This window comes from Catharus ustulatus, chromosome 8 (genome assembly GCF_009819885.2).
Source record: "Catharus ustulatus isolate bCatUst1 chromosome 8, bCatUst1.pri.v2, whole genome shotgun sequence".
Taxonomy (NCBI): domain Eukaryota; kingdom Metazoa; phylum Chordata; class Aves; order Passeriformes; family Turdidae; genus Catharus; species Catharus ustulatus.
The window spans coordinates 19,834,683-19,857,054 of record NC_046228.1 but is presented as its reverse complement, the minus strand read 5'-3'; the positions used below and the strand labels follow the sequence as shown (position 1 = coordinate 19,857,054).

The window sequence follows — 22,372 nt, the reverse complement described above, 5'->3', positions numbered from 1 at the left end:
GAGTGGGGCTATACGAACTTCTCAAATAAAGAGAGCCAACAAATAAGCAGACAGACAACAAATGACATGAGCAGAAGACAGGAATTCCATGCTGTTACATGTCATCCATGTTGTGTAGAAATGATGCAGAAAACAGATTTTCCTGTTACCATCATACCTATTCTAAAAGCTTTTCATCTTGTGGTTTTACACATTCAGTCTACCTCCCTGAACATATTTTACAAGGTATATTTATATGAAGCCTTTTCCAGAGATTCAGGAGACAGTGCATGCACTGTTTCAGTAGAAGCAGGATCCCTGAAGAAATACTTGCCAAAACCCATGCAAAAACCATGCTTGTATTACACACACATACAGACTAAAAAAAACCCTAGACAGTTTTGATAACACCATATGTTTCTTTCTAGTCATTGCATCTCAGTCCAAAATAGAGTAGCTTACCCTTGGGAGACAGAGAGAGGGGGCTTCAGCATCTTCAGTTTATTCAGTACTTAAGTTTCTCAGTCAGCAACAGGGCCAACCAGAGCCATCTGCTGCAGCAGGGTTTGCAAGGCATGCTGTACTAAGAACAAACACTTGGCCCAGGCCTGCCAACTGGCACCTGAGTTTGGTGGATTGGTTGACACCCCTACAACTGGCCAGGCCACTTAAGTTTTCACAACCAATTTTATTAACTCTTCAGTCCTTGAACTCTCATATGTATCAGAAACACTTTTCATACTTCCCTTTCCACTGTCCCTTCCAAGCATATTCTTAAGTAAGCAGCAATCACTAATCTGCATGTGTGCTGTTTTCTCTGGTCTCTTCTGATCTTCAGATTCGGTGCATTTCTCATCCTGGGTGGAAGCAACACACACCTTGTGCTTACCAGGACAAAATACAGACACAAGGGCTGGATACATTGAAATGTAAAAGGCTGAAAGCAACTAGATGAATCCAACCTGTGTGGAACACACACTTTGGTGGCTAAGCAGGTGCATTGCTGTTGGCCTGTAAGAGGCTTGAAAGACATGCCTGCATCCAATTGTCCACCTGCATCTAACAGTAAAGCCATTTTAGTGCTGTCCCTTTTTTCCTTGATAGGGTGAGAGTCTTGCAGTGATTGTTGGTTACTGAGAACCCTCACTAATCCAGCAGCAGTGAGACAGGAACACCTGAAACTACACCTAAAACTAAGCTGCACCTTCAATTTCCCTCCCTTAAGCAGTGCAGAAGGGGCCTGAACAGAATGTATTTACAGTTTGGCTCACCTCTTCTCCAAACCAGAGCCCCACTAGCATTTGACTTTATGTGATAAGTCAGGTCAGAGTAATGAAGTACCTAAGCTTCAAATAGGAGAGGGACTGAAAGGCTACTTATGAGCTACTTTTCAGCAATTCAGATATAAGTCTCTCCACAGCACAAGCAATAAATATCCAGTTCACAACCATGGTATTAGCAAATGCTCAGATAAATCCTTCCCATAGAGGACATTTGGCTGTAACACAGACGGGATGCAGAAATAAAAATTAGCTTGGAAAGATGGATCCTTGGGCTGCTTCAGTCCAACAGTACTGAAAGAAAATCTGCATGATACATATGTAATTTGCTCTTCCTTTCCTGCCTTATTACAGTTTTTACCCACATCCTGCAATTCTACTTCGTGTTGTACCTGGCAGATGTGAAAGCAGACAAATCACTTACCACATCACAGCTCCAAGGTGTGGGGCACGGCTGCAGTCAGCACCAAGACAGGGAATTTTTGAGCAAAACCAGGGAGTTGTGTGCAAACCAAAGCATGTGACAGCTAAATCAAGCTGCTGAATTTCTTCTTTTGGTTTCTCTCTTTCATCCCTAATTTCTTCACTCAGCCTTGCTACTATTTTTCTCATTTCAGCACCAAAACCTCCTTCCAATTTGAGCTAATGGTACTGGAAACCTTGTTTTGTTCCAAGAAGAGCACAGGAAGGCAGCTCTCACCTCACCATTGCCCTGGCTACAGTGAACAAAAGCAAACTGTCACTGAAAGTCTATAGTGGCAGTTACTGGAGACAGCAATAAGGTTCCTTTAAAAAATAAAATAAAAAAAAAAGCAAAACAGAGAGGACACCTCTGTAGCTGTTGTGCTGTGTATGCAGCACACCACCTGCATCCCTCTGTCATCAAAAGGAGAAGATATATGAACTGCATTTGGAGTAACCCAAATCCTATGAGTCTAATGCACAGATGATATTTAGCATATGCCTATATCCCTGAAAGCAGTAGGGGCTTCTCCACCTCCATTCAGTGTTGGTCAAGTCACAGTTGCTGTCACTTCTGCAGTTTCACATATTGGGTTTGCTACCCTACAAGAGAAAGGAACTGCAACTCTGTCCCTGCTCTCCTATGGATGAAGGGAGGCTGACATGATCAGACAGAAGCTCTACATGTCCTACCTACACCTGAGGGATCACCTAATACAGATGTGTCTGCCTGTTTTTCAAGCCATTCTCCCTTTTCCATCCCTGAAAACCAAGCATGCAATGATGTTTAATTCTTTACCCTGAATGTTATCTTGTAGAATTCCCATCTCTGTCACTCATAGACAACCAGAGCCTTAAACTTGTCCCCCAAGGGTTGGGATATTTCAAAGTGTGGAAGAGAGCCAAACCAGGAAGCCTCAAGTTTGTAAGCCCTCAGGCAGAAAAAAGGCTGGACATAGCTGCTGTAGATTCCCATTGGTAGAAAGGAACAGCAGAGCAAGCAGAGTCCAGCCCCCAGGCTGTTTCCAATGCAGCCACCTAAAATACAGCTGGTATTTGTGAGGGGTGTGCACTGATAATTGGAGACTCACTACTGTTCCAGGGTATAAAGTGAAATGCCTTCATATTGCTGCTGTAATGACCACATGTAAAAGACACAGAACACAACACTGCCACCAATTCCTTCTCTAATTTGAGAGCTCAGCTATGTGATTTTGTAACACCATACCTGCCCCTTAAGTACAGGTGGTTTGGGATACAGAAGGTCCCTTACCAGCTGCCTCAGGAATTTTCATGGTAAATTTAGCACACACACCACCTTGTCTGTCCTCTTCAAGGAGGGAATAGGAAAAGGAAAGGCATTTTCAAGGCTGTACGAAAATACATTCTTGAAGACAATTTCTCACTCCCCCATGGTTTAATGGTTACTAAAGGGGGATGCTACACCTTCTGAAAGGTCAGTATGATTGTATCCAAAATGTTATGCCAAGCAGTAGTACATTCACCTGCTCCTGCTGTAATGAGCATTTTTCAAACATTTTACTTTCTTTACTTTTTAAGCATGTTTTCCTGTCATGCCCTGGTAGACTGTATTGAGAGGTTTGGTAACAATGCTGAATCAGGATTTAGTTCCTAAAAGGACACATGTGCTGTGTTCTTTCTTGATCAAATGGCATCTTCGTGTTGGTGCAGGGCTCCCAAGTCACACATCAGTGTTCTTCCCAATGATGGTACCTTTTCTTGAAGCCCCAAACCACCAAAATTCTTCCAACTCAAAAAAAGTTATAGAACGCCAAAAAGTCCCAGTGAAAATAATGGGAAAAGTCACCAGAGCTTCAGAGAGGATGAAAGGAATGAAATCATTTGGGTCCCACTTATAAATAATTTAAGACAGCCCCAAAAAAATCTGTACAAACACATATATAAACAGGAAAAAAAATCTCATATTCCACAGATGTTGAGAGATTCAGCGACCTCTTGGGGGCACAGGCGGAGGATAAAAGCCTTCACAGCTTACAGGTCTATAAAAAAACAGAATGAAAATGCATGTAAAAGTAGTAGAAAATAGAGTTTGGAATAACACATTGCATTCAATAACATCATATGCAAGCATACTGTACAATCAGTTGTCATACAAGAAAAAAACCAGGCTGATTGAGCAAGAGAGCAGATGCCAAGCTGCCAGAGCACTGTTCCTGCCCAAGCTATTTCTTCTGCTCTTCAGCTGCCATAATTCTACTCTTACTGGAAAGAGATGCTGTAATAGTTAGCTGGAGTGAAACTTTGATAGTATAGTAGCATTCTCCTGAAATGAAGATGCAATAGGAAGACATCAAAAGATTCAAAACCTTTTTTCAAACTAACTGCAGATAAATTCCAGCTATATCCTTGCCAAAGCCAAGTCAACAACACAGACCTTGCTGCACCCACATAGTGACAATTACTGCTTTAACAGTTGGAGAATTTTATTAGTATCTGTACTGAGAGAACTTTTTGGGGAATAGATCTCACAGACTTGCACTGGTTGGAATAAAGGAATATTTACACGTTATTTAAGTTTATGATCAAATCAAGGCAAAACTCCTCAACACCTTTTATAAAACCAGTGGAGCTTTCTTTGAGGGCCAGAAACATGTGTAAACATATATGCTTTGGAGAGATCTAAAATTTGTAAAAATAAAGTCCAAGAGAATGCCAAAAAGGCCTTCCCCCTGCACTACACTTTGCATGTTCCAAGAGGATATTCTCAGAAGGGTCACGTACTAAATCTCTGCCAAGGGTCAGTCTTACTATGGCAAGGGTTGTGTGCTTCACTAGTGCTGCCTCTTGCTGTGCATGAACCACAGGGACAGCACTGCAACAGCCTTGCTATCAACTAGGAAACAGATTGCTCCACACACAGACAAGAACCATGACCTTACAATTCCTAACTGTGTGTGTTGACAGACAGCAGTCTGGTAGACTTTGTTCAAAACCACACTCACTTTCTGCCTTGCTAACTACCTTGCTTTCTGTCCAAGGCTCCCTCTGGATTCACTGAAAGCACACATTTTGAGCTGCACTTTAGTTTTACCTGCTTGCACCTCGAGGGGGCACTCTGGGAGGCCTTTCTGGGAAAGGAAGCCTCTCTGCTTGGTGAAGAACTGGGCTACGGCTCCTTGCTGTTTCTGGGACTTCACTGTCCTAAAAAATAAAGAGAGGTGTTTACAAAACAGCAGAATCTGGTTCTTGGTATCTTCACAAGAAGTGGCTACATTTTGACATTTCTCTAAATGCAGTGCCAGCTCCGAGCTCTTTTTTTTTCATGATAACAAAGGCATGTACTCAGGGACAGCAGAGCAGTACACAGCAGAGGTGAGAGCTTACCTCACTGTCCCCTTCCATCCCACTGCTGACACTCAATATACTCCGAGTGCTGGAGCGGTTACTTGCACTACCTGGAGAAAGCAAGAGAAAAACTGATTAATAAATCCTGGTGATTTAACAGCAAATCCCTAACTCAGAGCTCTTTCTAACCTCATGCTTAATTCTTACACACATAATTAATGCTTGTTTAGATTCATTTATTTTCACTGTTTTATCCCATATGTTTGAGATCCAAACAACAGCATTTCATATAACACAAACCACAGGACCAAGCCATTCAATTATGCTTTCTTACTCAATTTCTACCTTATCTTTCTTTGTCCAGTCTTCTGGTTAAATACTCACAACCTTAATGTAACTGAAAAGATCCAGTGCCAATATCATCAGGCAAGTCAGACAGATATTTTCACAAGGGTTACACATCCAACACTTATGTACATTTAAATTATCAATCCCAGTATCTTTAACAGAAGATAGATGGCTCTGAGTACTGTCACATTCATTCCTGGAGTGACTGCTTAAAATTATCATTCCAAATAAATAACTGTTTACTACCCGCCCTTACAGCAGTCCCCACTCATCACAGGATGTTTCCTAGTCTACTTCCAAGCTAAAAAAAAGTTTGTTCAAACCTTCAGCACCCATCTATACAAACCTATTTAACTGTCATGGACTCAGAGTAGGGTTGTTTTTGCAATCAGTCATGCCAACTTTAAAGATGACAGCAACTCACAAACATATCCTACACTGCTATCTCTGCTTTCAGTCATAAATACATAACATTCTATAGGGGCTGTGAAATACTGGGACACTAATATTCAGAAACCTCTACACTGAAATGATGGCTAGAGAGATTTTCTCCTAAGATGCAGTCCCTTCCAGCTAGCTTTGCTAAGTCTCATCAGCTGGTACAAATGGCAGCACTTAAGAGTGCTAAATACTGTGGTAGGGTCCATTCTCGCAATCACACCATGAGGAAGAGTGCCAAGCTGCATACGGCGAGCTCTGCAGACTTGTTAACACTACTCTCACATGAGCTTGTATGCAAGTTACTGGCTCAGTCAGCTGCCTCTGGCACTTATTTTGGATGTGTGCCAGCTGCATCTTGCCAAGAGTCACAAAGATGGTAACCTCACAGGATGTCAGGTTTCCTTTCAAAGGACCAAACTGATCCTAAATTATTTCTGTGAGAATTGCTCAGTCTGCAGTAAGAGCAAGAATGCAGAGATCCAATTTGCACAAATTAAACATAATGAAAAGCAAAGACAATAAGAATATGCAGATTGCCCAAGTCACTCAAGAGGTCCCACAGTCCCACAATGAAAAATGCTGTCCTTTAAGCAAAACAATTGAAGAAACAACATGCAGAGACTGGTTTCCAGACTGAAATACAACAGCCCTTCAGGCCAGAAGGGCACACAGCCTGCTGGCAGTCACAGCACAGGAGCATCCTTTCCAATAAGAAAGCAGTTGCCATCTACTTTTAAGAATTAAAGACATGCCTTCCCTGAGAAGGCTCAAGAGAATCTTTTTCTCAGCTTTTAGGTTCTCCTCCTGCAGAGATGCAGACAAAAGATGCCCAGACCACTGGATGCACACCTGGACTTGCTTTTACAGTTTCGAGAACAGCTGGCCTGAGGCATGCAAGGTTTGGGGTGGCATTGTCAGTGTTGGGATTCAGGAACAGAAGGCCTGTCCCCTGGGTTGACTCCAAGGTTAGGTTTGGGAAGTGTGTTCCATCCAGCTTTCCTGTGGGGACAGTGACACTCAGAGCTTGCTTACTTGTTGTGCTGGATGTGCTTTCTGTTTTCCAGTCTCCTCGTTTTAACTCTTTTTTTGGTGGAAAAAAGCTTTTCCTGGGGGTGTATTCATATATTCCACATTCTGGTTTCCCCAAAGTATTATGAGAATGTCGAATGGGTACTGTAATTTCCAAATCTGGAAGGGAAAATGAACAGCTCAGAAAGGTCTATGCAATTACAGCCTCCAAGGGACAGTTTTACATTTAAGGACAGAGTTAAACACAATTGCATAAGGACTGTTACCTGCACTTTTGTCTTTTTTTTGCTTCTCCATTTGCCTCCTGGTTATGCTGTCTCGTAGACGTTTCAGATTTTCCTAAAAACATCAGAAGATATTCTTTTGAGGGCTTTGGACAAAGGAAGATGAGCCATTTTCTGACAAAACCAGTATTATATTTTAGCTAACTTTGCAGTCAAGCTGTAACAAAGCTTGATAGACCTGGCTGAAGTCCAAACTATGTCAACAGGTTTTAACCTATTCCTTCCAGAAACGTATGTGTGCCTTTCAGAAGCCAAGTTTTTTTGGTTGTTCATTATGTATGTTAAGGTCAAGTTCACATACTTACAGACAGTTGCAGATAAACAGCAGATTTGGTTTAGAACTCCTTATGTTTTCTGTTTGCATTTTGAAAACTGGCACAAAAACAAGACCCACCATAACGTAAGTGCACAGTCCTTTCTGTACTAATGAACAGATAATTCTGACTGCAGGGACAGAAAAGGCTGCCATGTATTCCAGAGTGGGAGGTACAACTCAGAATTCAGGATATCCCCAATGAAGAAATGCAAAGACTCTTCACCATGTGTGGCAGCATATTACACCTTACAGTACAAAAAGGTAAAGAGAAAAAAGACAACTTTTTTCAGCAGGGAAATATGTATACATCTGAGAGGAGGAAACCCTTGAATAGGTAGAAAAGCGGATGAAGCAACTGCTATACCATGAAACAAAGCTCAGAGCAGAGACTTTGAAAGCTGCTTATGGTATGGGGCACAGAGCATGCCAATTAATCTCTTCTACATCAATTTACTTAAGTAGCACTGTGTTCTTCTCTGGTAGAAGAAGAAACTCCTCTGACTGTTTCTGTGTCAGAGAAACTTTCCAAGAGAGATTCAGGAGGAGAAAAGCCTTGTCTTTGTTCTGACAACTTCCAAAACAACGTCACCCACTGGACACCAGACTGCCACAGCGAGAACAAAAGGTTACAAAAGAAGCAGGCAGTGGTTTTAAAGAGGGAGCTTCACTGTAATTTGAGAACGAAAATTTTAAACTATAACTGATAGTTCCACCAGTCATTATGTCACTGCTGCCAACAAAATGACTCCTCCTTTCTGTTAAGCCATCTAAACACTCTGTTTTTACTAATGACTGCTGCTAGACCTTGCCCAGCTGCAAAGAACAGTCCTGTAGCCATCAACAAACAATTGGAGAAACAGAACATCTACCAACTAGGACTTTACAGTCAATACACCATCTGGGACACAGAGTCTTCACTGATCTGAAACGGATGAGAACCAAAAAGTTAAATGCTCATCACAGAAGTCCCCTGCCAGCAGGTAGGTGCTAGGTGACCTCCAGAAAGCTGATTTAGCTAACTGGATTTGATCCAATTCCTTCTATACAGATCTTCAAAAACTAGCAATATTACTGCAAGACAAACAGATCTGTAAAACTGCTTGCTGCTTACTGGGAACAGCTCCACCGTGGCAGGAGAGAACTCTGCTAGCTGGGAGCTATGTAAGCAGTCTTCCTGCTCCAACCAGGAAAAAAATGTACCCAGGCTGAGAAGCCTGTGATACATACCAGAGAGACAGCTGTATTTCTTAAACAGTAGCATAAGTCTGTACCTGCTGGAACCGGAATGATTCTGATCTCTTTTTCTGGTTCAGTTGCCACTCCTTAAAATGAAGGACAGCTTCATCCACAGTGAGGATGCCCATTTTCACTTGCTCCTGTAATGTAATCAGCTGGCGCTGACCTGGGGTTTTCATTCCAGCAAATGGATCATATATACTTGATTGAGATAGGTCCCTTACAGGCCTGACTATTGTCTCTGAAATGAGAACACCAGCAAAAATATTATTAAACTTGTGGCATCTGCCTTCCTCACTGAATACAAATAGATCAAGCACACTTGATCCAGCAGACATTAAATAAAAAAGAAAAAAAGGGAAAAAACCAAACATATTACAGACTGTTTCCTAAGAAGTGTTTTCTTCTTAGGCATCCTACTATTTGTCAGGTCTAAAAGCCCAGCTGACAGGTAGCCTTGTACACAAATATATCCCAGGGCTAAGCTCTGCTCTTAAAAACATAATTAAAGAGCACAAAACATATTCCTTTAAGTGCCCAGCTTCCTCAGCAATTCACAGAACAGAGCTTTTACCTTACCAGTCACAAAGCAAGACTCAGTCTTGTAATCTGTGTAGTTCAAGCCCAGAAACTGAAAACTCATTCTACTGATTCTGGCATTTTCTAACTAATTTGTAACATAAAGAAGAGTTCCCAAGACATGAGACGTGCTCCCCACACACTCTGCACTTACAAAAGTTTCCAGTGTCACAAAAGGTTAAAAAGATTGGGTCATTCATAGAGGAGTGTTGTCCCCAGAGCTTTGCAAAACAGTCTGTTCTGTCATATTTCACACAGATGAAGCTACCATAACACATCTGCTTTTGGATCACTGAAAGGATTTTCAGGGTGAACTTCTGCCTTACCTTTCTTAATTCTCCCTCTAGGAACATAAAGGTTCTCAGGTCTTTGAGCCTTCTGTGCAAAAACTGCAAAAGAAACATTCTTTAGATATTGAAATGCATCTCATGAAGACAGAAATAGCAAGGATGAATATGGTAAGCATACACAATTTTGTACTGCATTAGTGTTATCCTTCTAAGTCCACTGAAGGAAACAATGATTTGTACAGTAGAATTCCCCTTCTACTGACCTCAAAGAATTTAGCTCAGCTACCTCTAAGAGAAATCTGGACATGATTTCTCCACAGTCCTGTCACAGCAGGAAGGAGAAGTCACTGAAATTACTCTCTCACATGTCATTGTGGTTCTTGTCAGAATGTTCATAATATATGACCAGGATTTCCAAAGCTGCCTAATGAACTAAGAGGAACAATCTTCTTCAATTTCAGTAAAACCCCACCTCAGAGGGAGGTACTGAGGTATAAAATCATGTCCTATACAAATGCAGTTGAATCAATGATACCATTACACTTCAGCAATGTCTCAGTTTATTAGTTTGGTTGCATCCTTAAAATATCAGGATCTTTCCTATTTAGTTGGATTTGTTTATACCATTTGGGGTAATCTGTCATGCTACTGCTTTCATGATGAGCAAGCTTAGGCCAAGATCTTGGGATATAACATCCCCACATTTTCAGAGTAGGCAAAAGATGAAAAAACAAATATGGAATTGGATCCCAAAGGTAAGCTAACTCCAGAGTCAAATAATCCAGGGATCCTGGCATTTATATGGCAACTAGAGCCCATGTCAAGGCCATTCTACAGTTCACTGATCTACAGTTCCACTGGTAACCAACCCACTTTTAGAGATGTACAGCTCATTGTCTGGCTGTGGAGAGCTAGATTCTGGTCTTGGAACAGGAACTGGAGGTCTGTTAGCCATTTCCTGTGGAAAAGGGTCTTGTTCCACTGAGTAGTACACATCTTCACCATACTCCTCATGACCTCCTGCCTCGGAATCTGGCACATCCATGCTACCACCTACAACGGAGTAGAGTTTGTAAGAATAGCAACCTGGCCACTTCACTGAGCACTGGTTCCCTCCAGATGCATTATGTACCACATTCTTACCAAGCTGGCCATTTCACAGCCAAAACCATCCAGTTTTGTAGTGCCTTAAATCTACCAAAGACCTTCATGACAGGACTTGATAAAGTCATTAACATCTAGCAGCATGTGACTGTTTGCCAATATGCCTGTACCATCTGTTTTGAAGAAATAGTGAAAAATCTCCTAACTCTCTTTAAGAATCTGAGGAACAGTTAGTTTAATTAATTTCAGTTAATTAACATACTGTAATAGTGAACAAATCAAACAGACCAATGGTTTCCAAAAGCCACGTGACAGTCTATGAACTACTACAGAGAATTAGTCCTTTGTGTGAAAATAGCTAACAGTGCAGGCTGTATTCTATCCTTAAGAGCTCATGAAGAGATCTCAGGTTCTGTTTAATTGCTTTAACTGTACTACTGCCATTCTTCTCTCAAAATAGGTCTCACCTTCTAAAAACTTGCGGAGCATTGAGTCTTTCGTCGTTATAGAAACTTCATCTCCAGCAACTGGAGTGTCTGGTTTGGACTGAAGCATCTCTACATCTGAAAAAAAAAAAAAAAAACCCAGAAAGATGAACCTGTTAATTATATCCTTCAATGCATGCAACTATGTAATATGATATAATAAACTGGACTTCTACTTTATGGTGACAATCAAAGAAGCTGGGCAAAAGACCAGGCATTTTCCTCCAAAAATGCTTCTAAGTTGTTATGTTCAGTCCACTCTGAACAAATTTTTTTCAGCTGCCTTATGCTTACACTTGAGGGTGACTAACAATGCCATTGAGAAGTTCTGACAAAGTTTCAAGCAGGCACTGAATTTTGGCTATTCTTGAGCATGTGTTGGCCAGGTGAAAGTTTTGGCCTCTGTACAGTGCTCCGGAGAGGAAACCGTGTGACTTGGAAAAACAAGACATTAAAGCCAATTTTCCCATGACACATAAGATAGTGTTTTATTTATTTATTGGAATAAAGTCAAAACAGTTGGCTGAGTTAATTACTTAGATCTGGAAAGTGTTTAGAGGGTCAGATGATAATTTGGTATTGAGAAAGGACTGACAGCAAACAGTAAGATACTTTGTTAATTCAGTGTTTTGACATAAAGAATTCTGATTTTAAAGAAAAAGGTCAACCTCACCATAATGCTAAAACTAGTCTTAAAACTAAAATAAAATGTTAGGTAACCATGTTCCCAATGATATTAAAAACAAGAGGGATATAAATGGATTTCTGAGGCTTATTGGTAGAAGTGAATTTTTGAGGCATATATTTCAATGTCATAAATCTACTGCTATCTAAACTACATAGTTTGGGTTACATGTGAGAGAATATGAAATACTTTTAGCTCATTACAATGGCTCCAGTCCTCTGTTAACTTATTCTCAAACAAGTTCCTGCCAGAAAAATTGACGCTGTGGTTCCTAACCTTCCTTCAATCAATCTCTGAAAACTGTGGTGAAAGCATATTTTGGTAACAATGAAGGGGCACACTACCACAGTATGGCTGCAACTAAAATAGCCCTGATATTACCCTCTACACTACAGCCATATCTACTCACACAAGGGTAATTCCTAGAAAAAGTGCTTCAAGAGAAGTTGATTATGATTTCCTAGTAAGCCATCCTCAAAAACCTTAAAGTCAGTACAAAAGCTTAAATCCTTTATTTGTCATAAACCAGCCAGCACTCCCATAAATTTCAGTGAGGGTTTGCCTGTGTACTGGTATTCTAAATGATACTGACACACTTTCACTTTGAGAGAATCAATCTAGGTGCTGAAAACTGTACCAATTTAAACTTACCTGTTACAATACAGGTACATTTAAAGCACTGTTCAGACAAGCTGTTAATATTTTTCAGGCAAAAACTAACAGACCAGTAAGGAATACAGAGAAATTCAATAAAAGCCTCCTGAATGGAAGGCAGCAGAACTTTGTGTGCAGAGGCAACACACTAGAACTCCAGAAGAAGTAGGAAAGAGAGGCTTTTCAGAGTCCAGTTCAAAAGTGCTAAATTACAGGGAGTTCAATTTGCAAGAAAATTCCGTGCATAGTTTCTGGGAGATCTGGGCATTTCAGGCCTGGAAGAAGGGAAGTTTGGCTTAGTAGTGTTGAGCTTGTTTTTTAACCCTCCAAGGTTTAGTCAATCAACCCCATTCAGAGGTGCACTGATTACAGGCAGACTCACCAAGCATCTAGAAACTCTCACTCTCATTGCTGCAAACAAGAGCAGCTTTGTTCCTTACAAGTCCAACCTGATTTACTGCTTATCTCCACCTAAAGGCAGAATAATCCTGGTTTTGGTAGCAAAACTATCCCTGCAGTGGCCAAAAACACTTTGCAGAAAAGAGTTTATGATTTCAAGGAAAGAACCAACAGAGTCTTCTGGACTTCATAATCAACAAAAATGTGTTTTATAGTATCATTTAATCTAAAAGAGGAGAAAAACAGTCCAAGACCAATACAGCCCATAAGTACAAGTGTTTCAAAAAGAAAGCTTTTCCCCTGCGACAGCATACTTAAAAACTGCAGAAACACTAGAAGTCCTTAAGTACCTTAAGGAGGTAGTTAAATTGTAAGAAGCTAAATTCTCTGCTCCTTATGGGCATCATAAAATAGATCAGTGGGATGAAGTCAAACCAAACAGATAGGTAAGAACAGCAAATTTAGAATTGCTTAACATAGGTACTTAATTTGGTATTTTCAACAGGTCTCACTGAATATTAATGCAATAGTGAAAAAACTAAACATATGTGTATTTATCAGAAATTGTTCTTTATTTTTAGCAATAAACCAAGATTAGAATAATGATTTTTCACTTATAATCTTTTTGGAACACGTATTTCTAAATGTTCACTTCCTTTTGCTCTCAAGTTGTTGAGCTAGAATCCCAGCTCTTGTTTTTCAGTTTCCCAGCTGTCAGTAAAATCACATCTTACATAATGTTCTTTTCTGTCAGTGTCAGAATGTTCCTAGGAACCCAGTCCTCAGGACAAAAAGCAGGACATGGTAGAAAATTTAGTCTCATTTCTATATATTAATTGATTTGCTCATGGTTCAGGGAGTCCTTGAAACACTGAAGAAACAGCTCTTGATCTTGTACACTAGCAATTAAAAAAAAGTATAGAGCAATTTTATCAGTCAGTCGATGCTAGAACTGCAGCACAGTCTCCTTGTGGTGAGAGCAGAAAAGCTGTAACTGAGGTGCTACTGTGTGTAAGAGAGACAGGGCTCTGAGCAATCTGATCTAAAGGTGTCTCTGCCCAGTGCAGAGGGCTTGGACTAGGTGAGCTTTAGAGGCATCTTCTAACCCAAACCTTCCCGTGATTCTGTAATTCTATGAATATACATACAAAGATCTTCTGGGGCACCCGGGACGAATCCAGCCATGGACTCATAAAGCTCTTCATCAGAGCCTGGATTCAAGGAACATTTCATTAGCAGATCAGTGGACAGATGAGCCATGGACTCATAAACAGACTCATCCTCCTCGCCTTGCATCAGCTCTTCCTTAATGTGACTCTTCAGCATATCTGCAGTTTCCTGGAGAGGAAGGAGGGCAAGGAAAAAAAAAAATCAAGTCTCTTAAATAAATTATCTAGAGAATAAAAGCAAACAAAAGATACCTCACTTTTTCATCAATGATGGAAAAAACCTCTGAAGACAGTTCATTCCCAAAGATTAAGACTTCTCAAGTGTCTTAAATCCCCACTACAGTTGTTTGGGACAAACTTTCGAGATCTATGTTGCATTAATAGGCAACAAAGATGAAATAAGGGCTGTTGACACATTCTGAGTAGCCATTGCAGCCTCTCACCCCATCACATACATGTCCTACCAAGTGTCTGCAAATTCCCAGAACACGAGCAGAGCTCATTCTAAAAATACAAATGGTGGTCAAAGGCTATTTTGGGGCACGTACAGCTAACCATAAGAGGTAGAACTTATCACATACAGAGCACCTGCAAAATAGCAAAGTTTTAGCTTTGATGTAGATTTAGTTTCAGTTTCTTGGCATTAGCAGCAGCATCTAACACCCAGAGTGGGAGTACACAGACCCTTTTCTGTGATATTAACAGGAAACCTCACAGTAGACAGCAGTTCATGTAATAAAGGCAACTTCTGATTCACAGGAAAGCAGAATTCTTTCTTATGCATTTGCAACATAGAGCAGGGCTTCACCAAATCACACACATGGAAGCAAAATGAAGCAAAAAGCTTCATCCCATCTTCATTCCCAAATTTCACTTATGTCACAAGCAGAGCCATCTTAACAGCTGCAATACTATAAGATATTCTTCCATCCACAAATGCCAGCTCATGGGTCCTCCATCCACAGGGCATGTGTGTTGAAGCTATCTACACATGCTTCCCTCCACAGTCAAAATGGGTCAGGCCAGTAGTTCATGCAATGCTTTACAGAGGTGCAGAGGAACCTTTGCCAGAGAGAAAATTACACGAGTAAAGGGGTTTACTTGGATTTTCAGACATCCAAACTACTAGCAATAGTGGTCACTACCTTGGCAGCGTCAGGTCACTCTTGCAGATGATTTGTGTGCTCTGTACCATACTGCACTGACAGTTTGACAGTCAGTAAGGAGGACCTACTCCTAACACAGCTCTGTCACTGTGCTGGTGGAAAGAACATGGGAGGAGCACAGTACTGCAATGAGAGGTCGGAAGGACTTCTTGCACATCTCTTACTTACCCCGATGCAAAGATTTTGATCACACAATTTACAGTTCCTGCAGCACTCCTGATCTCAGATGAAATTACTTTCATTTAGCTCTAATGTATAATGCCAAGAAACAAGGCCCAAGTCCAAGAACTACCTATGCTCCTAAATAGGGCTTTAACACTACACCAATTGGCTGGAAGAATCACACTAAAGCTGGCAGATCTATCACCCAACACTCAGTCAATATTAAGGATAATTAAACATAACTTTTTAACCTAAAGCAAAGGCAAATAGAATTCATGTGACCTGAATCAAGGAGCTCCTTGTTATTTTGAAGCTTACAGGCCAGAAACAGGTCAAACTGAAACAGAAGGAGAAACTCTATGCATACCCAAGTACTGCACAGAAACAATTGCTTGGTGTAGCTGGAACCAGGTCCATGTCACAATCTGGAAAAGTCAGAGTGCTGTTTTCTGGGGGTGGGGCTAGCTCAAAGAGAAATCGACTGTCAGTTGGGATCCCTGATAGAACAAATAGGGAATGGACAGTTATACCAGTGCAGGGAGAAATGGGTATCAAGTGGAACAGGCCCACTACACAGATCATCTGTGAATGAGCTACTAAGCAATCCTGACCATACTACAACTAAGACAGCACCTCCGATTGTATCTTTCCAAACATATTCTGTTCCCATATTACTCCCTAAAGTAAGATGGATGAAGGGGCTCTTTTCCCAGGATCAGAATTAGAAGAGCACACTAGGCACCAACCACATCCCTGCAGAAACTTCATTAGATGGATGGAGGAATGGAAGCCAGCATGGCAGTCTCTGCTTCCATCTTACTTGCTCTGTGCAAAAGCACCAGGAACTTCCCTGGCTCCAGAGACATACCTAACCCTTCAGCCTGAAAGATTTCAGTGTGGCTGGATGTCTGTTCTACACCCTACCACAACACACTTTATCACCCATCACTCCTGCTGAAGTAACACTAAGTGCCAAGCTCAGGCCAGAGCCTGCACCCGGGGTGGGACGAGGCAGAAAGACTGCTCAGCTCCTCTTACCACATATTCATCAATGAACTGGCGCAGATCCTTAAAGCCATGCTTTTCTGCTATGGTGTTTGGATAGTGGCCATACTTGTTGGCTACACTGTAGGCCTGCAGTGCTCCAGGGCATGTCAGCAGCAAGGCAGTAAGGTTCTTCAGCCCGTATCTTGCAGAGAAGTGAAGCAGTGTTGGCAGCTCCTCATCCCTCTGATCTGTGAGAACAGGAGCCCGTTAGAACCTAAGTTTTTCTTTAGCAGCAACAAAGCCAGTAGGTGAGAAACAGACACAGCAATCATGCAGACCAAAGCAGCTGTGAAATCCCTGAAAGTATATATATGGTTTCGAAATCGAACTAACTGCACAAATTATCTTGTGCATCTCCAGGCTTAAATCCCATAACCTTCAGGGGGGTATATGACACTGTAATAGCTTAAATGTATGTAGGACCACAGATTTGCAAGGACTTCTTAGACCATCATTACAAAAAGACAGCATACCAACTCAACTGCTCAGTGCCCACTGTGTATCTTATGGGGTTTGGGGAAAAAGACTGGGCTGTGGAGAAATGGCACATGAGACAGAGAAGAACAAAGCAGAAAACCTGGGAGACATTTGGGGAGCATCATCTTTTCACTCTAGTTTTATGTCTACATAGCAGCATCTGCCACAATGCAGGGAAGTGAGAATGATACATGTAATAAAAAAGGGTCACCTGACTCAAATGGCAATCCCCCTTCTATAGACATAATCAAATTTAGCTTCCTGGTTGAGACCCAACATTTTTGTGACAGCCTGTGCAGGTCCCACACACTGAAGTGTTAAAGTGCTTCAAGGTAAAGTAACTGATAGAAAGAAAATCTAAAAATAAACCAAGAGTCTTTAAACTTACTTGCTGTCATATCTTCTTCTTCCAGCTGGTTGATTCCAAACAGGTGTAGACCACTGGCAGGAATGTTCTTCTTGAGTGACTCCGTCAACAATTTGTCCAGGGCTTCTATGCTGTATGGCACAATTTTAAAGGCCTACAGATAAATGGAAAGCACTTTTGTTTGGTAGAGTCTGGAGATTCAGTTAAGGTGGTATTTATATGGCGTTTTTATTCTTTAATACAATCAGAAAGGTATAAACACAGAAGGTAGAAATGTTCAGGTCAGACAAAGAACTTGCATGGCTTCCTGGTGCAGAAACAGAGTATCATCAACCTCAATAGATGAGAGCCCTATACACCACAAGACAGAGCACAATGAGAAAGTCATTCATGCAACTGGAAGTACAGAAAACTTGCTTCCTACTTTCTTGGCAGATATACATTTACTTCTGAAGTTGTTCAAATGAAATGTCACTCCTGCTTTAAGTACGCACTAGTCCATTTTGAATTGTGCAGGTACACACTACGGGTTTGGCTTTTGAACTGGTTCTTCATCACTGGGAAGCGGGCATATTCCCTAAGCAGAGGCATCAACCAGTACCAATTGCTTCACAGCTTGAACTAAAAAGCAAGGGAAAGTCTCCCCTGCCCCAGGTATATTGGTTTCTAACAAGGCTTTCTGTAGGCTTCCACTACATGGCAGATCACAAACACGCAGGCAGGCAACAGGGCAACACAGCAGAAAACTTCCTTGTGCAAGCTTTATCCCTCTAATAGGGTTCAGGTACCCCAATTGGGCAAAACATTATAGGGAAACTGAGTGGCTGTATTGAAAAAGGAAGTGCTAAGAATCAACAAATAATTTTATGTTACTCTACTTCCTCCAGCTAATATGAATCTTTGCTACTATTTACATCTTTTTTGTAGTAACGCCTAGGTACAAATTCTAAAACAATTTATTTCTTTATGGTACTTATATCAAGTTGTCATTCCAATCTTTTGAAGTCATCAAGGTCTAAATGTGGGTGTTGATTGACTGCATTTCTTTTTCTTAGTTTGATAACCTGACTCACCTTAGCCAGTTATGTGCTCCAGAGACAGAAAAAACACCCATGCTTTCAATAAAAGGGGATATTAGCGTTAGGTGAAAATCCCTAAATAACCTCATATTTCTTCATTTCAGAAGAGCTACTTCATGGCAAGCACTTTTACTTATGCCTACTTGTCTAGCCTCTGAAAGAGCTGGTTTCCAAAGCAGCTGTTTGCTGAACTCCTTACCTGGCACATGAACTGTACAGGGTTGGCTGCATTTGCCAACAAATTGCTGATTTCCTCCATGTCAGTATGGTAAGTGATACTTGTTTCTCCCACTATTAAGTCCCCTGAATATATCTGCAGAGGCACTGTCCCAGAGGTTAAATCTTTGAAAAGAAAGAGCAAAAATCACCATTAGCACAAACAATGGGCATGAGTTTGCAGGACATACTGTGAGGACAGGAGGAGTTTGGATATACTGCCAGATGGATACCAAAACAGTTTTTGCTACATTGAATTCATGAAAAGTCATTAAAAGAGTCATGATCTTAGAACACTAGGTAGGAAAGAACTTTGAAACTGCCTTCTACATAGCTATGTCAATGCACATAACCTGCTAGCTCCTCTGCTAACTGGACTACTGATGTTAAAAGTGCTCCACCTTGAACTACAAAGCCTCACATTTCTCCACCCCCAGCTTCTCTGGAGTTGTCTATAAAGCCATACCATAAATACAAAGAGCTGGGGAAGAAGGGGAGAGAAATCAGAAAAGTCACTAGAGATTTTGCAACCTCTGTCAGCCTCACTAATTTCTGAATAAAAGCAATTAAAAGGAATTCCAGCTTTGCAAGTTTACCCATGCACAGGATTATCTTTTATCTGTACCTTGGAGCTTCTTGATGTTTCATCTAGCATACATTTCTAACTCTGAACTTTCTCTTTGAAACACAGATATTTTGAATCCTGCTAAAATTAGTCTTTCCATGTTAGCAACTCAGGAAATTATGAAATGGTTAATAAAACAAAGGAATTAAAATTTTCTCTTACTGTTAGAAACTTCAGACCTTACATTGTATACTCCATTACTGTAAAGGTCATGTTTATAATTCAAAGTACAAGTTAGTTTCCAGGCCAGTGTTTATATCATAAGTCTTGACTTAAAACAGATTAAATTAAGCCTTTATATGTTCATGAGGTCACCTTCTTTAAATCAACCCACTTCACTGACTTTATGGTAGCTGCTACAATGACTATTAGTCTATTCTCAGAGAAAATAGCACAATGACTCTCCAAGAGGACAGATCAAAGTAGATCAAATAATGCTGGGAAAATAATATCAATCTTTAAGGCTCTGAAACCATGCCTTTAAAGTTCAGTGAACCTAAAGTTTAGACAACCTTCAGTTTTGTAAATGTAAATATATAGATTGACAGAACATACCTAAATTAAAAGGCAAGCCAGAATAGTTTCAGCTCTGATCACAGAGATCACTACACATTAAACATACACTGTTATAGTCATGCAATTATTTACTGGCACTTACCTTCTCTCTTGGTGCCCTGCCAATGCTAATACGGTGGTGCTCATAACACACAGCTAAGTTCAAAGTGCTCTACAAGCTGCAATCTGTTTTCAGAACTCCCACCAAGGTGTTTCCACCTTGCAACCCTACTGCAGCTGAGGGGGAAACAGAACCCACAAGCAGCAGTCTCTCTCAGTTCCTCATCAAAAGTATGACAGGTGAGAACGTAATTTTGAGATTTTTCTGGACTGAAGTTTTTCTGCATTGCACTCTTTACCCTTATCCCCCTGGTATTTCTCAGGACAGGTAGGTTGAGATAGAAAGGAAACAATGGGGAAGGAGAGGGGGAAAAAAAACTCAGTCCATCTTACTTGGAGCCTTCACAGAGATTGTGTACTCATTCTCCATCACAGCCAGCACACGCACAGAGGATGCATTCTCTGGAGAAAATTCAACTTCAGTTTTCATTTCACCATCTAGCTTACATTTCATGATAATATAAACTGTTGTCTGCACCTAAGACAAAAGGCATAACAACACACAGGTTCAAAACAAAAACACTTACTTGGTTAAGTCCATTTTCTAGGGATTTTGTTCACATTGCAACTAACACATCAATTACCATCTGTATTTTTTTCATTTTTTCACAGTTGTGAATTGTTTTCAGGAGCATCTTCCAGCCACAGACTAATTGAGCAGGTGGTTTCTGCTCCAGCTTGCACCAGTATAGATACAAGCATTAAACTGATAGAATTCCAGACAGATTAGACATATTTATAAACTGATTAGAGCTAGATTTATAAAATTATTTACTTTCAACTCTAACCATTTCTTCCTTTAAGCAGCACAGCCACATTCTAAGCAGAAACGAAAGAAACTGAGACTCTTTCCATCTGAGGCGATGCTATACTTAAAAAGTACAGTAATTTCACGACCATAAGGCGCACCGGACTATAGGGCGCACTTTTTTTTTGCAGCGAGGCTCCGCCCCCAGCTCCCTCCGTGCAGTTGCTGGCCGAGGCTCCGCCTCAAGCCGGCAGCCATTGGCCCCGGGGCCCGCCTGTACCCGGCAGGGGCGGTGTCACGGACCCCCAGGTCCGCCTGTATCCGGCGGGGCCGGGGCATGGCCGCCACCCCTCTGTGCTGCCTCTCCGGGGCCGGGCTATGGCCGTCGCCCCTCCGTGCCGCCTGCACGGGGCTGGGGGGTGCCTGTGTAGGGGCCGTGCCGCCTGCATGGGGCCAGGAGGTGCCTGTGTAGGGGCCGTCCCGCCTGCACGGGGCCGGGGGGTGCCTGTGTAGGGGCGGCTCTGCCTCCATGGGGCCGGGGGGTGCCTGTGTAGGGGCAGCTCCACCTCCACGGGGCCCGGGCGTGCCTCTGGAGGGCTGGCTCCGGCTCCATGGGGCCCGGGCGTGCCTCTGGAGGGGCGGCTCCGCCTCCACGGGGCCGGGGGGTGCCCGCCGCTGCTCCGCCCCGCCTCCACCTGGCAGCCATGGCCCTGCCAGCTCCCCCGTGGCTCGCAGCTCTCACTTCCGGGTAGGCAAATTTTTTGAACTTTGTCCATCAGATAAGGCACACCGGACTATAAGGCGCACTTCCGGGTTCTGAGGAAAATTTTAGTCAAAAGGGTGCGCCTTATAGTCGTGAAATTACTGTACTGTTTTTCAGACATAAGCCGTGATCCAAGCTTTTCAGGGTCACTTGCAAGGCATGCACCAGAACTGCCATATTAGAACTGGATACTGACTGTGGAGTTTATCAGTTCCCTACAGTCATCTTACTCCACTTACCACTAGAACAGAAGAAGGGAAGATGCACCTGCATCACAGCACCCAAGCCAAGCAGCTGTGTTAATGAGACAGTCATTAAGTGACACCACAGCGTGGACAGCACCAAGCACTGCAGCTACCAAGTTACTCCTGGGCCTAGGGAGCCAAGACCATCAAACAAGAGACATAGATGACAGACGGCTGAGCAGGAAGGTGACAGAAGAAGACTTCAGGACTAATTTCCAGGCCTATAAAGCTGACCATTACAAAGCAGCATAATGGGTTGCACCATTACAGTAAGAACATAGCGCAAGGAGTGGACATACAGTACCCCACATTGTATGCGGCTGGGCTGCACCACTGGACGGTCCCCAGTGCTCCTGGATGATTCATGTTCTTCACTCATGGCAAATCTGTGGGAGTCAGCTGGATTCTTCTCGTCTTCTGTTTCTGTATCAGTCACAGAGTCACAGCCTGAGTCTAAAATAAAGTATACATAGTCCTGTTGCAACACTCCCCTTTGCTGAAAATGCTTATCACACACATCCATCCTGAAAAATGTGAAGGTTGTGGGGTGGAACTTGCTATTCCTCCCAAAGTAATGCTCAGAAAAGGGGATCTAGTTGAAGAAAGGGAAACTACAGAGTTTCCTCTTTTTTTTTTTTTCCCTTAAGGGGATTTGAGGGGGAAATTCAGAAAGGCATAAAAGGAGTAGAGTGGCACTGAATATGCTTACAGAACAAACAACAGTGGCACTCTGCT

The 22,372-nt window shown here is 41.9% G+C and overlaps 1 protein-coding gene across 2 annotated transcripts in view; it reads right to left on the bottom strand.

Moving 5' to 3' along the window:
- Positions 1-9: 9 nt before the first annotated feature.
- Positions 10-22,372, bottom strand: part of PIK3AP1 (phosphoinositide-3-kinase adaptor protein 1) — a 43,205-nt gene continuing 20,842 nt past the window's right edge. For both annotated transcript variants that reach the window (XM_033065822.1, XM_033065821.1), the window contains exons 3-17: positions 21,942-22,090; positions 20,215-20,359; positions 18,565-18,707; positions 17,308-17,440; positions 16,434-16,630; positions 14,047-14,236; positions 11,143-11,238; positions 10,445-10,624; positions 9,608-9,670; positions 8,738-8,943; positions 7,133-7,205; positions 6,870-7,025; positions 5,088-5,158; positions 4,795-4,904; positions 10-3,742 (exon numbers count right to left, since the gene is read on the bottom strand). In XM_033065822.1, the coding sequence (XP_032921713.1) occupies positions 3,688-3,742; positions 4,795-4,904; positions 5,088-5,158; positions 6,870-7,025; positions 7,133-7,205; positions 8,738-8,943; positions 9,608-9,670; positions 10,445-10,624; positions 11,143-11,238; positions 14,047-14,236; positions 16,434-16,630; positions 17,308-17,440; positions 18,565-18,707; positions 20,215-20,359; positions 21,942-22,016 (1,893 nt within the window). In that variant the 5' untranslated portion in view covers positions 22,017-22,090 and the 3' untranslated portion in view covers positions 10-3,687. The remainder of the gene's footprint in view (positions 3,743-4,794; positions 4,905-5,087; positions 5,159-6,869; positions 7,026-7,132; positions 7,206-8,737; positions 8,944-9,607; positions 9,671-10,444; positions 10,625-11,142; positions 11,239-14,046; positions 14,237-16,433; positions 16,631-17,307; positions 17,441-18,564; positions 18,708-20,214; positions 20,360-21,941; positions 22,091-22,372) is intronic.